General features: G+C 37.1%; 1 protein-coding gene across 1 annotated transcript; it reads right to left on the bottom strand.

The window, feature by feature from the left end:
* Positions 1 to 27: 27 nt before the first annotated feature.
* LOC116005581 (probable linoleate 9S-lipoxygenase 5) lies at positions 28 to 6,586 on the bottom strand. Its single transcript, XM_031245815.1, has 9 exons — positions 6,327 to 6,586; positions 3,452 to 3,741; positions 2,786 to 3,026; positions 2,359 to 2,700; positions 2,183 to 2,268; positions 1,961 to 2,068; positions 1,561 to 1,865; positions 1,204 to 1,467; positions 28 to 967 (listed from the first exon to the last, which is right to left on the bottom strand). Exons 1-9 carry the CDS (start codon positions 6,508 to 6,510, stop codon positions 214 to 216), a joined length of 2,574 nt encoding a protein of 857 aa, XP_031101675.1. The 5' UTR covers positions 6,511 to 6,586; the 3' UTR covers positions 28 to 213.
* Positions 6,587 to 17,167: the final 10,581 nt, after the last annotated feature.

Raw genomic sequence — 17,167 nt, 5'->3', positions numbered from 1 at the left:
GCAATTAAGGCATAGGATAGCAATTTGTGATATTCCTTACGAAAGAGAATTTTTTATATTCACTCATGCAACATTACAAATTACAATGCAGAGGATGGTATTTATTAACATGAATCACACACCAACATACACGGTTTCGGGAGGGAGATTTATTCATACGAAACCACTACACATATCAACCATCCAAATGAAATCACACTCAATTGAGAAGCTTTAGATGGAAACACTGTTGGGAATGCCTTTGCCAGTGAGACCAGCTTCACTTGTAGGGAAGAGTAGGGTGTATGGCACTTTCACAGGCCCTGTCCTGTTTTTCAGTTTTCCCTCAGTGTTCATTTTCATTATGCTGTCCTCGATTTCACCGAGCTTTGTTCCAAATCGTGCAAATGCATCTAGTGCTTCCTGGTCCTTTGTCCACTCGGGGCACTCTCTTTTCCCTAGGTACACCTCATCCGAAGCATGCCTTGACAGAATTTCAATAAGGGAAACACCAAGGAGAGTCTGCAACTGAGCAGTGATTGTTTTGAGGAAAACCTTATCTGGATCAGCCTCAAGCTCCTTATAGTCATCTGTTCCAGGCACAGGCATGAATCTGCGGCTCAATGTAGGGCGGTTAGGGAGGTAACCAGCATAAGGGTATTGACCAAAGTTGACTGCTGCATGAAGAGCAGAGGCTATCCAGATAATAATGGTACATGAGTCGATCAGCTCCTGGACTGTCTGCATTTTTGGCCACCACGGCTTGTCTTTCAAATCGCCATGTCCTTGCTCTCTGAGCTCCTTCCACCAGGCCTGCAGTTCAGTATCTTTCTGAACCACGTCATCAGATTTGTAATAGATCTTGCAGTAGTCTTGTACCCATGTTTTGATGGACGACCATATTTCTAGCCCATCAACAGCATATGGATAGTCTTGAATTAGTAAGCGAACACCGTTTGGGGAACTTGAGTCCTCAACAGCCACACCTCTGAAACATCAAGTTGTGTAACTGTCAGTGTCATATGACTCATAGCAATATATTACAACACTGGTTAAGCCTTAAGAGCAAAGTTGAAAAACTTATACAAGTTCAACTAGTTGCTTCATAGTGACATATCATTGTAAATAGTGAAACCTCTCTGTTACAATTCATCCATTGAGTTTATGGTTCCAAAGTTAAGGTAATGATACAAGACAATGCTTTATACAGGAATCATGGCATACCTCTTAACAAGATCAGTTGGGAGTGCTTGATCAGGGAAAACCCAGTCCTTGTAGACTACAGCAGACATTTCCATTGCATATCTGTCAGGAAACACTGTTTTCTCAAGAACTCCACCAGCATTAATCAAGATCTGTCTAGCCAAGGCATTGATAGTCATTGTGTCACGGAAATGGGGATGCAGAAGCTTATATATTGGGTGAAGCGCGCTCAGTTGCCTATTTGTTGCTATCACAAATGGCTCAATTACTGCATGTGTGTTCAACCTGTGATAGACATTCAACATTAAGAATCTAAAATGTAAAGAATGGTTAATAGATCCAATAACAAAGTTCTTTTTTAATAGGCAATATGTATACCAGTGGCTGATCAGCTGATGAACACCAGAATCATTCACTGCAACATAAGCTTTAGCCAATTCCCACAACCCTTTTTCAACCCCTTGTTCAGCTGGTGTGTACACTTTGCTATCAGCACCAAATTTATCTCCAAGTGGATTAGGCAAGCTGAGCTCAATTGCAACAGGCTTCAAAGTGCCATCTGTGTTCAACAAAAGCAGGGTTCTTGAGGCATATATCTTGTTATTTGTTGTATTTATGCGCCTCAAATATGGCATAAGGGTGTCATGGTGGTTCAATATGAATAGCCGGTTATTCGCGATCGCCTGTAAAAATGTATCACACATTTCAATATTTTATGGATAGAGACTACCATTTGATTGTAGAAAATAAGTGCAAGCAACAAATAAAATGAAATTACCTCCTCAACTGTAAGGCCATCTAAGTTTTGCTGGATGTGCTCTTTGGTAATTGTACTGGTTTGGTTGCCATAAACCGTAGGGTCCAGTTTGCTTTTTGGTGGGAACTCCTACATTTATAAAATTAAACAATGTAAGGATCAATCTTTAACCTAAGCTTCAGACTCCGTTTGTTTCATTTTCCTTCGCTAAGAAATTTAAATCATTTAGTGAAGTCAATTTACTTGGAGGCGACTGATGATGACAGGGTTCACTCCAGCCAACATTTCTCTTCCAAATTCTTCATCCGTTCTCCATGCAGTTTTATCCTCTATTGCATCATCCACGTTTAGGAAGTAAGACATTTATAGCCTTATAGGAGAAAGAAAAGGGCACTATAAGGAAATGGACTAAAGCTTACGTTGGATAACCTGTGGGGTAGGGAATTTAAAGAGTCCCTCCCCATCACTTCGGATAAGTTCTTTAAGCATCTCAATGGGAATGTTATCTGCGATGGCCGTAAGCAAAGGCCCTTGCGGCAGCTTGATCCCTCCTTCATAGAGATTAAGTATATCTTGAAAGCTGTCAAACTCAGTCGGGGTGGAATCAAACAGAGACTCAAATTCAGGGAGAAGGAACTGAGCAACAGATTTCAATGCATAAGTAAGAAAGTCTGCCAATTTCAGGTGTCCAAATTTCTCATCCCTCGGAACATAAATGTCCAAGCTTGTAATCAGTGGAATTCTGCTCTCAGAATTAGGATCTGCCAAGGCGATAATGGAACTTCAAATCAAGGTACTTAATTAAATCTGATCAAAAGATGGACAACATTTATGAGTATGTGTTACCAGTTTTTGTTGGTGCTCTGCCTGTCCTTCCTCGTCGAGGATAAGGATACTCTGAGTTTCCACCCAAGATTTGCCGGGCATATTCTGCACCTTTGTCTGGATCACCCAAGTCATTGTAGTAGGCATAGTCGTACACCCTGTCCCATTCCTTAAGCTCGCCAGTTCCTGTTCCTCTCAAGTTCACTAATTCTTCCTCACGATATTTCTTCAACGGGGCAGGTGTTTGGCTTGGAAGATATGCCTACAAGAATTAAGACATGAAATCAAATAAGATAAACCCAAATCAAACTGAATGAAATCATTAAACACACGCTTCAACACAAATTTGAATACGGAGTATATGATAATTCAAAAAGAAAACTAGAGAAAAGTACATATACATATACACACACACACACACACACACACATATATATATATATATATATTGGTATCCAAATTGAACAATTCGAACAATGAACCACATATGCATGCTCCTCAGATATCAATTTTTTTTTTTTGAAGGTTCTATAAATGCTCGGTTTCTATTTATTAAAAGAAATGAAAAAATTTAAGGCTAATCGCAAAGGCATACCATTCAAAATTTGACCTAATATGAAGAAAATCAACATCGAATCCGATGAACATTACGGCAACTCCAAAAAAAAATGCAGAAAAAATGCGTACCTGGTTTGAAAAGAAGATGCGCTCGTAGTTGTACTTACTGGCGGGATAAACCCAGGAGAAGCAAGCGAAATGGACTTGGCCATGATTGGGAACATCTTCAAGGGTTAGGGTTTTGAGGTAGAACTCATTGGGATGATTGTTCTTGATGATGAATGCTTCCGGAACCCCAAAATCTTCACTCCATTCGAACTCAATTTGGAACGCCGACTCGCCGGAGGCTAAAAGCGTGTTGTTCAGCACCCAGTTGTCCAAGTATGCTGCCTTGCTGCGTTTTCCTTTCAATCCATTTCCTGCAAATATTAAAATTTTAAATTTTAATTTAATTATTCACAAGGAATTATTTATTTTAGTGTCTAATTAACATTATTTCAAAAATAGGCTTAGGCGTCCGACACTGTTTTTTTTTTTTTTTTTTTTTTCAGTTAGCCGTCTAGTCGCTGCTTAGTCCACCTAAGCACTAAGCGCTACTATATTGTTCGACTAGCATTTAGCACCTACTGCAATCATGTTAATTAAATATTGATAATTATACCGCAAAATCAATAAGTTTTAAGATTTTTTTAATACAATTTTAAAATATGGCGGCGGCAGAGATATTAAACTAGTGTAATTTCAAAACAATACTTGAATTCAATTCATTTATAATATTATATTGTATACATACTAAAATATATTATTATTTGCCAATTACCTTGTATTGTATGATGGCATTTCGATTTTAATTCTAAATAGGTGATTATAGGTTCGATCATGGTGGTTGGGGTATAAAGTATAAAACATATACTTAGTTTAGTAACTATAAGATTCTAAGTCCAACTTTTAGATTGATTTACCTCATTTTGGTCATTCATCAATTAGGATCACAAGACGGACTTCACCAATAGGACAACTTTGGATATTTGAAGGAAAAGATAAAATATTACTTGTACTATTAATTAATAATAAAGTCATTATTAACTAATTTTTAAATTTTAAATTAATATTAATATAAATTTTGATTATCCAATAAAAAGAGTGACACGCAAATTTTACAATTAACAAATAAAAATAGGCTCTATCTAATAAAATTAACATATAATCATTACTATCAATTCATCAATTTTAGAAACCCTCTTTTAATTTACTATAAATAAATAAATTTTATATAAGAGATTTTCAAATTAATTTTTATCTTCCCCTCCTATAATGTGAAAAGAACTTCGAAATTTGAAGAATAAAAAATTTACACTCCATTTTCTTATGCACATATTAATAAGTAAGGGGCTTTTGATTTACAAATCAAATGGGAATTGGAATTGTAATTAGAATTAAATTCTTAGTAACTGTAATGGTTTTATAACAAAGATTATTGTTTGAAAGTAAATAAGAATTTGAATAAAAATAAATAAATTATATAATATACACATATACACATACATATGTCATATGTGTGTATTTATATATGTGTGTGTATTACATATTGAATGTATAAACAATGACTTCTTTTTTCTTTTTTTTTTTTTTGATATATGAAAAAATGTAATGAGTTTTATGATTATTAAAATATTTTTGAATCTAATAATAAGATAACAAAAATATGAACACAATAATGGATATCAAATTCAAGACAAAAGTTACAAGTAGACAATCACACTTAAAATTTTTAAACATTGTCACTAATAATAAGTTAAAAGAGTATGTAGTGCTAATAGCATTATTTCAATTTGATTAAGACACTCAAAAAGGTTATAATATATTAATATATAAACACCTCACGTTACATTTTACAAGCTATGGCTTATCCAATGCCTCTTTTCCTTGTTGGAACATAGATATAGATACATGTGTGGGCTGGGGGGCCCTTTTTTAGCTGTGGTGGAGATTTTTCCACATTTACTAGTCTGTAGAGATCTTGACCCTTGGAGGAAGGGAAATTTTTTTAGCCCCATTCCACACGGTTGATAATTGGTATCACTAATGGCTGAAACAAATTCTATTGTGTTAAATTTTATTGTATTTAGCGTGAGTTAATTCAGTATTATAAGTTTTTATATGCATAAATTACTAATTAATTATGTCAAATAATATTTTTAAACAAAAAAGGAAAAAGAAAAAAAAAAAAGTACTGCATGCTTTATGAAACTCCGTATGTGTTTGTGACGTGAGATTCTTTTGTTCCAATCTTGATGAACAAGCCAACCAATGTTGTTAGTTTACCTAAACCAATATGAAAGGTTTATATTACTAGTCAAATGGCATTTGGTTTGTACTGTATACTTAGAATTGAATTCCTCCAAGAATTCACCTTTTTTTCCATTATAAAACTTTTAATGATTAACTGTTGGCTGGTGCATGTAGAAGCATTTATAGGTCCTGAGGTAGGTGAGACTAAGAAAAGCACGTGAACACATAAATGAATGCAACATTATTAAGTTTTCAGTTTACGTTAGACTAATATAGTAATATATACTCTCAAAATCTCTATTCAAAAGCAACAATTGTTCGGTCAATCTCTAAATTCTCACCCAGACTTTGCCTATATACTATATACATAAGTAACCTTGATCCGAGTGGTGGGATTTGAATCCACACACCTCTGCTAAAATAAGATTTTAGCACATAAGAGACCTTAATCCCAGTGATAGGATTTGAATCCTCACACTACAACTGGAATATGATTTTATGATGATCAGTCGAACCAATTAAGTTAATCTCGCAGGACTTTTATAGATTTTTTCAAATACTATCTACTGAACCAGTGAACTAAGCTTGTATGAACTGCCTGACGTTTCTTTTCATTTTTACCATTGAGAAAGGGAGGGAGACCCAAATAAAAGAGAAAGGGCATGGCAGGAAATAAAACAAAGATGGAAGAAAGAGGAGGAAATAAAGTTACCTAGATCAGCCTGAGCGGAGCTGACGAGCTCTAAGGACACCTTCTGGCCAAGGAAATCGGTGAGGTTATCAACGATAGAGGCATTGAAGTCATTGAAGTCCAGAACGTTCTTCCTCATCAGCACCACACTCCCCTTTATCTTCTTCGTCGGCGACAGCGCCTCCACCAGCTTTCCCAGCAACATCTTCACCAAATCTTTTGTTTATTCTTACTTTTCAGAGATCAGAGAGAGGAATTTTTGTTTGTGTTGTTGTGGCTTTCCAAGTAAGGAGAGAGCCCCTATTTATAGATAGATCCCAATTTTTTCTTTTTATCTCCTCTTGTTTTTTTTTTTTTTGGAAAACTTTTTATCTCTTCTCTTATGCTCTGCAGCCCCTTTATGCCAATTGTTATACCATGGACCCGAATTTACATTATATTGTGAATCATAATACAAAAATTATATATATTCAGTTAGCACATATTGTACCTACAATTAATAATTTTTGTACATGTAAACAAATTACAGAATCAAATACAGGTACAGGATATATCAACTACAGATACAGAAATTTTTAGATCAGAGCCTATCATGCAAGGAAGATCCTGGTCTATAGTATAATTTGCCGCGCTCTCCTAAGTGGAATTTAGCAATTTTACAGCACCCTTTAATTTGTATGATTTAATTGAATTGACTTTGGCCGTATTCTCTTTATGTTGCTTCTTCGTTAGCGCTCGAGCGGCACGCGAGAAAAATTCAATCATCATCCAAAGCCATCGACTTCACGTCTTGCATTTATTTGGTCTGCTGGATATCATATTACATATACCAGTACAACACTCTAATTCAGCTAACACAGAAATTTTATTATTAAATTAGAGTAGACAGTCTCTTGATCTTGTGTCTAAACCCGTACATTAGAGTGAAAGAAGAATGTACGAGTAATATACTATATACAAAATTACACTTTTTCTCCCTAAATTATATAATAATTATAAAATTCGTTTCTGAGTGTTGACAATGCTCATATTTCATATCTACGTTATTATTAGTGTTGCTTTTTTTGTCCCATTACTAACAAATTAAAACATAATGGACGAAATTTGCAACTTTAGTATAGTTTATGGACGAAAAGTGAGCTCAAAAAGTTAATAAAATGACGAAAAATGTAACACCAATGATAACTTATGGGCGAAAAGTGAACACAACAAATATTTAGGGACGAATTCCATAATTACCATATAACTTAAGGACGAAAAATACAATTTTTCGATAAATTTATTATGAGTTAATTATATTTTTGTCATAGATTTACAGATGATTTCATTTTTAGTTTTCTATTTTTTTCAGAACATCCTATATTGGTCATAATATTGTTGTGGTATGATCAGTTTTTGTCCTCCGTCAACAAATCTGGTGTTAAATATGAGGACATTTTAGTCTATTCAGTTTCAAGTGTATTTTTTTTTTATAGATTTATATGTGTCATTCTACTACTGTAGAGGCTCAGGTTGTACTATTGTAGTGGCTCTAATGTAGAGGCGTGAATTGCAATTGAAGAAAATAGGAGACTCTAGTCGTGAATTAGGGATTTTTTTAAAAAAAAATAATAAATAAAAATATAACGGATCAACCCACTTTGTATAAAAAAAGACATAATACCCTCATATTTAGCGTCATTTAAACATGTTTGTTGACAGAAGACAAAAATGATAATGTTACAGTAATACATACTAGGACTAACATGAGATATTATGAAAAAAGACTAAAACTAAAATGACACGTATAAACCTAAGATAAAATAATAATTAACTTCATTAATTATTTTATATATTTTATACCCAATTCCACAAACTTTTTCTGTTCAACCCGTAAAGCAGAGCTAACGTGAAACACGAGAAAAATATTACCACATTACAAAAATGCAGGGATACTTTTTTTTTTTTTGTTTTTGAAAACTAATGTAGGGATACTTTAAGTTGCACTATTCTATAGTTTTTTTTTTTTTTTCGAGAACGCACTATTGTATAGTTAATTGTCCTTATTACGTATGAACTTACCTAATCAACTATCATTAAATTAGAGGATGAATAAGACGTATGTATTTACCTAATAACTTTCGTATGTAATTACCTAATAACTTTCTTTACAAAGGATGACTACTATCATATAATATCACTAATAAAATCCGATGCATCCTTTGAAGTTTGAATTTGATGAGGTTAATATCACCAATCCTCAAGACTCGTCAATAGCTTAATATAATCCGACTTAAACTATTTGCCGCATTAGTTGACTAACCTACCGGATGTTTCGGAGGACACTTAGAGTTTGTAATAACTTTCCTAGATTCACATTGTTGGTCCTAAATGCGCGTGAGACAAACTGCACAAGACTGTGTTCAAATCTCCCGTAATCCATGGTAATAGCTAGAAGCCATCAAAATTTTTAAATACTACAATAATGTGTTGTAAACGCGGTTCAAACTATGCTAAAATTAATACGATAGTGTTTTTGTAACCTCAAACTACGAAGAGATTCATTCATTTCATACTTCATCTCAATATTATATATTCTTACATACCCTACATTTGATATACAACATATAATCGATGTTGCCATGTGGGGGTTATATATAGTGCTTCTTCAATTTACATCAACAAAGTTCATAATCAAGAATTCTGATAAATTTTTATCACTTGTACAAAATATAATGGGGTTAATAATTTCACTATTTAAATCATGCTTTTGTCCATCTACTCTAAAATGTTCAATCATCATAAGCACATCACCATTTAATATACAATATGCATGTGTTTAGTACTGAAAAGTGAAAAATTCCTGATAAGTAACAACATACAGTAGCTAAAACCTAAAGATCAATTAGCGATTTGAAAAAGGTCGTCTGATTCTCTCTAAGAATAAGATGATTTCCTAGCGTTAATATCGTTTATTTTAGGTAAGTCCCCTTCCTACCCTAGCCGTTTACGGCGGCCGGTGGCGAGGAATGGAGACGCAGCCACTAACGACAGCCGAAGCTTCTTCGGGGGATGACTAGATGGTCGATGGGGACCCAAACCATCGCTCAGTGAAAAAGTTCAGGGCTACCAAACGCACTTTTGCAGACACAGTAGCGGCGCAACCGACTTTTAATGGTCTGGAAAATCAGCACTTTGATCAGACGCCCATGCGTGGGCTTTTGAAGAACCGGAACTGGAATCAGCTAGAGCTGTCAATGCGGGCTGGCGGGCCCCGCCTCGCCAAAGCCCGCCAAAGTGGCGGGGCGGGCTAAAAAGCCCGCCTAAAAGCGGGCCTAAGTAGGGGCAGCCCGCCCCGCCCCCCCTTAGGCCCGCGGGGGCCCGCCAAAGCCCTTTTTTTTTAAAAAAAAAAAAATCTTTTTTGGTTTGTTTACTATGTGTCTAAAATATCAACTCTAATGTGGCTATGTACTTATGTTAATCATTAATTGTTAGTTTGTTACCTTTTTAGCCACTTATCTAATAAATCAAAAAACAAATACTTAAATATTGAAATATATTAAACATATTATATATAGTTGTAAAAAGTTCACAAATCATTAAAAATAAGTAAATAAGACAAATTAGTCATAGACTCCAAAGTCCAAACAGTCCATACTAAATAACTAAATAAGTTCATAAACCATTAAATCAAGAATTCAAAGAAGACATAACTAATTAACTACATAAGTTCATAAATCCATTACTTCATTCAAACATTCCAACGTTCACATCTTCTTCATCTTCTTCATTTTCATCATCAAGATTTACAACATTTGAATCTTCACAAGACAAATTTGATGTTGAACTTGAGCTTTCTTCAGTATCTACATAAAAATTCAACACAAAAGATAGATAAAAAATAAATTACAAATTTATAATACACCAAAATATCAACTAACTAAAATGTAATCCAATATTTCATTATTTTGTAAACAAACATAATAACTTAGCTAGTAACTTACCTATAGCATAACCATGTAACCAATTTCTTGTGCAAGTAAGAGCTTGCACTTTTTCAGGCAAAGTACAACTCCTTTACTTGGTGAGCACACGAGCACCAATAGAGAATGCCGACTCTGATGCAACAGTAATAATTGGGATAGCCAAAACATCTCGTGCCATCAATGCAAGTGCAGGATATCTATGCATACGTTATTTTCAATAATCCAAGATATTCAAATCCTCATAGTATGCATATTCAAGTTTTGGCTCCTCTAAATAAATTTCCAATTCTGACTTTCCAATAGTCTTAACAGTTCGACTATCATACTTTTTAATTGCCTACATTAGTTAGAAATTAAAATTTAAAACATTAAACATGTTATCACAATCACAAATTCAAATATAAAAAATATATATCAATTGAAGTGTTAGAACTTAGAATACTTACTTCAAATGCTCTTTTTCCTTTACATTTACCTAAACTTTCCCTTTGCATACTTGAAGATGTGACTTGAGGTTGGGAAGGACGTGGAGTAGTAATATTCGCATAAACACTAAAAAGCTTGTTCAACTTTCTCTTCAAAAGTGAAATCATTTCTTGAACTCTAATTGGATCACTCTCAACCTCCTCATATAAATGCTCCAATGATACAAGCTTTATCCTTGGGTCAAAAATAGCTCCAAATGCAAGCACTAGGCTATATTCACTCCAATATTTATCAAATTTGTCAAACATCTTTCTACACATTCCACTTATCAAGACATCTTCATTTTGTAAATTTTCTTTCAACATACTTTCAATCTTCCAAACTTGCATAAAATATAGATTTGAGGTAGGATAGGAAGTACCAGAAATCAAATTTGTCACCTCATAAAATGGCTCAAGAAACTCACATATTTTCTCACCTCTTTTCCATTCTTCATTTGAAGGGCAAAATTTATAATGTCTATCATTCAATTGAAGAGAAGCAAAAGCCCTTTTATACTTAATAGCACTTTCCAACATTAAATATGTAGAGTTCCACCTAGTAACCACATCCAATCTCAAACCAATACTAGTATCAATGTTACCAACTGCATTTATACATTCTTCAAACTTCTTCATCCTACCCTCAGAACCTTTCACATATTTGACAGAATCTCTAATTTTATGCAAAGCTGAAGTAACCACTTTCAACCCCTCTTGAACAATGAGATTTAATATATGGGCTGAACAACGAATGTGGAAAAAAATCTCCATCACATATCAAACTATCATGCAAAGATAATTGCTCCTTTAAAATGTCTTGCATAGTATCATTACAAGATGCATTATCTAATGTCAAAGAGAACACCTTTCTTTCAATTCCCCATTGTTTAAAAAATTCATATATTTTTGCAGCTAATTCAACTCCTGTGTGTTGTGGGGGCATCTTAGCAAAACAAAGTATCTTACTATTCAATTTCCAATTCTCATCAACAAAGTGCCCAGTTAAGCAAATATATCCTTCACTAGTTCATGCAGTCCATACATCAGAAGTTAAACAAATTCTATTTTTGATATTTGCCAACACTTGTTTAAGTTTCTCTTTTTCTTGAAAGTAGAGTTTGGTAATGTCAGATACAAGTGTGTTTCTAGAGATACATGGCACATCAGGATTCAAATACTTCTGCCATTTTCTAATACCATCATACTCAACAAATGAAAATGGTAAATCATGTTTAATGACTGCAGAAGCTAACAACTCCCTAGCAACATTTGGATCTACTTTCCTAGATGCAAGTTTGCCTTCATTAGTAACAAACATTTGCCTAAGGTCATGATACATCAACATTCTACATATGTCTCTATGTCTCCTTAATGTAGAAGTTCCATATTGTTTTCCCCCAGATTTAAACTCTTTTAAACAACCATTGCATTTTGCCCTTTGAATACCATCTTCACCAATTCCAATCTTTGTAAAAAAATTCCACACATCAGAGGTAAGTTCTTTACACTTACCTTTCTTTGTAGTAGTACTATCCAATCCTGGCATTCCATCAACAGCATCACCGTCAATAGTATCACTAGTTTGGTTCACAGGAGTTTGGTTCAAAGAGACAGAATCCATCACGACTCACGAGCAATACACAAATAATCTAACAATAAAGTTTAACACACTGTCAAACATACTAGTATACTATATACTCACAACATATAAATACAATGTATAGTCAAATATGCTATAATATATTATAGATTCATAGTCAATTAGTCATATATATAAACACAATGTAAATCTTAAAAACTGAAATATATATAATAAATTAATAATACGTAAATTATAAACACATACACACAACACATTATAATTCTGTAAATCTAAAAAAGTAGAAATCCGTATTATATATAATAAATTAGTAATATATAAACATTAAAGTAACACACTGTAATATACTAATATATAAACAGAAAAGAGAAAATAAATTAGTAATTAAATTACCTGTTGAATGATGCTGGACGACGGACGTCAGTGACGATTGACGAAGGAGTGAACGACGCCGTTGTCGGTTGCGTCCCTGGGAGAGGAGTCGTGACTCGCGATCGATACTCGATAGTGGCGATAGAGGGAGACCGGAGATGCGACTTGCGACAAGAGAAATTGAGATTTGAGAATGGCCGAATGCGAAATTGCGTAATGCGTATAGGGAATTAGGGATTGGAGGCTGGCTGCGCGAATTAAAACAATAAAACTAAAACTAATCCTAATCCAATTAAAACTAAACATAATAAAAAAAATAAAAAGGCGGGCTGGCGGGCCCCCGCCAAGCCTGCCCCGCCTAGCCCGCGGGCCAGGCGGGTGCGGGATAAAAAGCCCGCCCTAAAACGATCTTGTAACATACGAGCTCGCCCCGCCCTTTTGGCGGGGTGGGGCGGGCTAGCCCGGCGGGCTAAGCTCGTTTTGACGGCTCTAGAATCAGCATATGAAATGGATCACCAGGAGCCTTCCGATGGACAACCAAGAGTCACGTTCCCAAAGCTCTCCGACGAGAATGGTGTCGTGAGTGGCGCCTCGCGATTATAGTGAAATATCTAGGTAAGCACATGAGCTTTAACGTTCTTAATCACCGTCTCCCTTCTGTATGGGGGATCCAAGGGCGCTTTAACCTTATGGATATTGGACACAATTGTTTTGTTGCTCGCTTTGAGAACAAGCAAGACTATCTCCACGTTCTTCTTGATGGACCGTGGAAGATCTTCGACAACTACCTTGCTACTCAACGGTGGGAGCTAGAGTTTAGACCTAAAACGGCGAAAATCACAAAGATGGTTGTGTGGGTTAGAATACCAGATTTGCCGGTCGAGTACTTCAGAGATGAGGCGATAAAAAGCATACTGGAAAATGTGGGGAAACCTCTCTAGTTAGATCGCACTACAATTGTTAGGGAGAGAGAAAAATTTGCTCGTGTTGTTGTCACGGTTGATCTCAACAAGCCTCTTATCTCCGAGATATGGGTAATGAACAAGATGCAAGTTGTCGAGTACGAGAGCCTCTATGTGGTCTGTTTTGGATGCGGCGTAGTAGGGCATCGGGAACAGGAGTGCCCTCACGCCAAAGTCGTATCGCTAGAGAAAGCCACCATGGATCGGAACACCACACTTGCTCCGTCACCTTCTCCAGAGCAGAAGGGCGAACCGCAGCAGGTTACTCCTCCACCGCCTACCGAGTCGAACACCAACAAAGTAAGGTATGGGTCCTGGATGTTGGTGACCAGAAAAACCAAACCAAATAACCCCAGTACGAATCAACGTCAGACACGCCATAAAGATTCGGCGCCACAAAGAAACAACAACCAGTTCAATGTTCTGGCTGGGGAGAAAGACAATGAGGAAACTACTCGTAGATCAAAAGCGAAAGGGAAGAAAACCAAAGAGCCTGGGGAAAACTCCAAAGGTAAGTCTTCCTCCTTGCCTACGCCGACCTAGACCTCTTGTCCTCTTCCTCCGCCCAAACCGACGGAGAACCTTGTTGGTAACCGCCAAACTTCCATGTTTAATGGGAGGAGCCGTGGTGGTTTGCAGACGGTTGTGAGGAACAAGAGAGGATCTGGAAGAGGTGATTCTGCGAATCGCCACTCGGCACCCTTGCCCAATGCCTAGTTTGGGAATTTAGAGACCAATGGTCTGTTTCAGTTTGGTGAGTCGCATACTGCGCCTATGACTTTCGGTTCCGAGAATCAACACACCTTTGATGTTGGTTCGTCGTCGCATTTTACGCTTAGGGAAGGCGGTCGCCAAACTTCCTCTCCCCCCGTTACTTCTCAATGATGATTATTTCCTGGAATTGCAGGGGCATCGTCAATCGCCGTGTCGGGAACCACGTTAAGGATCTCCTGACCACTTCTAAGGCCGATACCCTATGCCTCTTGGAGATTCGGTCTACTAAGGCGGACAATATGATTCAGCTAGCCTCTAAATTAGACTACAATAATCATTTTTTAGTTGATCCGTTAGGTTTTGCGGGTGGCCTCCTTCTCTTCTGGAGGCAGGGCCATATTGACCTGGAAATCCTTAATCATAACTCCCAAGCCATTCACACCAAAGTGAAGAATCAACTTGAGGACTATTTTATCACTTTTGGTTATGTTCGTCCTAACATTCTTGCCAAGTGCAGGTTTTGGGATAACTATAAGGCTTTTTCGAGGTTAATTCAGGGCCCTTGGATTATCCTTAGGGACTTTAATGACATTGCTACTGAGGAAGTATAATGGGGCAGTTCGTCGGTGAACTTTCACCATTGTCAGAAATTTGTGGATGCTTATAGTGATTGTGGCCTCATTGATCCGGGGCCTTGGGATCAAAATTTACTTGGTGCAGGTTTTCGGGGAACAGAGTACGTCAGTTGAGAAGACTTGATAGAGTATTGTGGAATATTCAATCTCAATTGGTTTTCCCAGAAGCGAAAGTAGTGGCCCTCCCACGCTTGTATTCAGACCACAATTCCATCCTTTTTATCGATGAGGCGGTCAGTCCGCCGGATAGGAGCCTTCGTCCAGTTCGCTTTGAGGCAGCTTGGCTGTCTAGAGATGATTATAAACTCATCTAGGAAGAAGCTACGGCAAATGCAGCGTGTCCTTTTTGATGAAATCATTACAAGAGTTACTTAGAAAAGTATGGAGTGGAACCGAAATGTTTTTGGTAATATTTTTAAGGGGAAGAAACGGCTTGAGGACCGAATTCATGGGATCCAGCGCGCCAACAATTACTGTTATTCTAGAGAGCTTCAAACCCTTGAGAGGCAGCTGACATCGGAGCTCAACGACGTCCTTGATCAAGAAGAAGCATTTTGGTTCCAAAAATCAAGAATGGACTGGATTAGAGAGGGTGATAGGAACACCCTTTTTACCACAATTCAGCCCTCATCAGAAGAAACAAGAATCGTGTTAGGTTCCTTAAAATTCAGGGTGCCTGGACAGATGATCTATCTTTCTTGTCTAACCATATCACTGATTACTTTTCATCCCTATTTTGTAGGAGCTAAGAGAATGCATATTCTAACCTGGTGCATGTTGATCCTTCCCTCAAAATCACCAGGAATCAAGCAGAAAATTTGACCCGTGGAACCACTATTGAGGAAGTGAAAAAGGCGGTCTTTGGCATGAAGAAATTTGGGAGTCATGGGCCGGATGGGATCCCAGCAGTATTTTACCAGCATTGATGGGACAACATAGGCCCTGCGCTGACGAACATGGTTAATGGGGTGTTGAGTAACAGTTCGCTCAATAGGTTCCTCCTACAAGCCCATATGACACTAATTCCTAAGAAAGACATTCCTGAAACAGCAGCTGATTTCAGACTGAACACACTCCTAAATGTTGCTTTCAAAGTGATTTCTAAAGTCCTGGTTAACCGATTAAGGCCTATTATGTGCAAACTTATTGGGCCCCATCAAAACAGTTTTCTTCCGGGGCGCTCTACCATGGACAATGTGATTTTGACCTAGGAGGTGGTCCACTCTATGAACAACAAGAAGGGAAAGAAAGGCTGCATGATTGTGAAAGTGGATCTTCAAAAAGCCTATGACTGTGTTTCTTGGTCTTTCCTTGAAACCACCCTAATTGAGTTTGGGTTCCCTACTAGAATCATCAACTTGATCCTCTACTCCTTACGGGAAAGCGAGATCTCAATTCTTTGGAATGGGGGGGCGACTCCCATCCTTCAGGCTGGGTCGTGAGCTCCGCTAGGGAGATCCACTGGCGCCTTATCTATTCAATCTGGTTATGAAAAGACTGGCATATGAAATTCAAAGCAAGGTCAATACAGGCCATTGGAAACCAATTCGCATCTCCAGAGGAGGCATTGGTATCTCGCACCTTTTCTTCGTAGATGACCTGATGCTATTTGGTGAAGGGATGGAGAGACAGGCCAAAATCATAATGGACTACTTGAATAACTTTAGTAGCTCCTTTGATGCATGCATCAAAAGAAGTATTGGGGAGAGATTGAATATGCCAATTTCCGACAACCTGGGGTCCTATCTTGGCATTCCAATGTTCCAAAAGAGGGTCTCAAAAAACACCTTCACGTATGTCATTGATAAAATGAGAAGAAAATTAGCGGCCTGAAAAGCTAATTCCCTCAGTATGGCAGGAAGGAGGGTGCTAGTTCAATCCTCGCTGGCCACGGTCCCAACTTACACCATGCAAGCCATGGCATTACCAGTTAACACGTGCAACGAAATAGATAGGATTTGCAAGAACTTTCTATGGGGCCACGATGACAACACAAGGAAGGTGCACTCGGTGAACTGGTCTGAAATTTGTAAGCCTCGAGCCTTGGGGGGTTTAGGGTTTAGGGTTCAGAAAAGCTAGAGATTCCAACCTAGCTTTCCTCACCAAGCTTGCCTAGCAAGTCTTCAAGGCAGAACTCGAAGGATGGT

This window comes from Ipomoea triloba, chromosome 15, assembly GCF_003576645.1.
Source record: "Ipomoea triloba cultivar NCNSP0323 chromosome 15, ASM357664v1".
NCBI lineage: Eukaryota > Viridiplantae > Streptophyta > Magnoliopsida > Solanales > Convolvulaceae > Ipomoea > Ipomoea triloba.
Note: the sequence above shows the minus strand (reverse complement) of the source record. Positions and strands in the feature narration are given on the sequence as shown.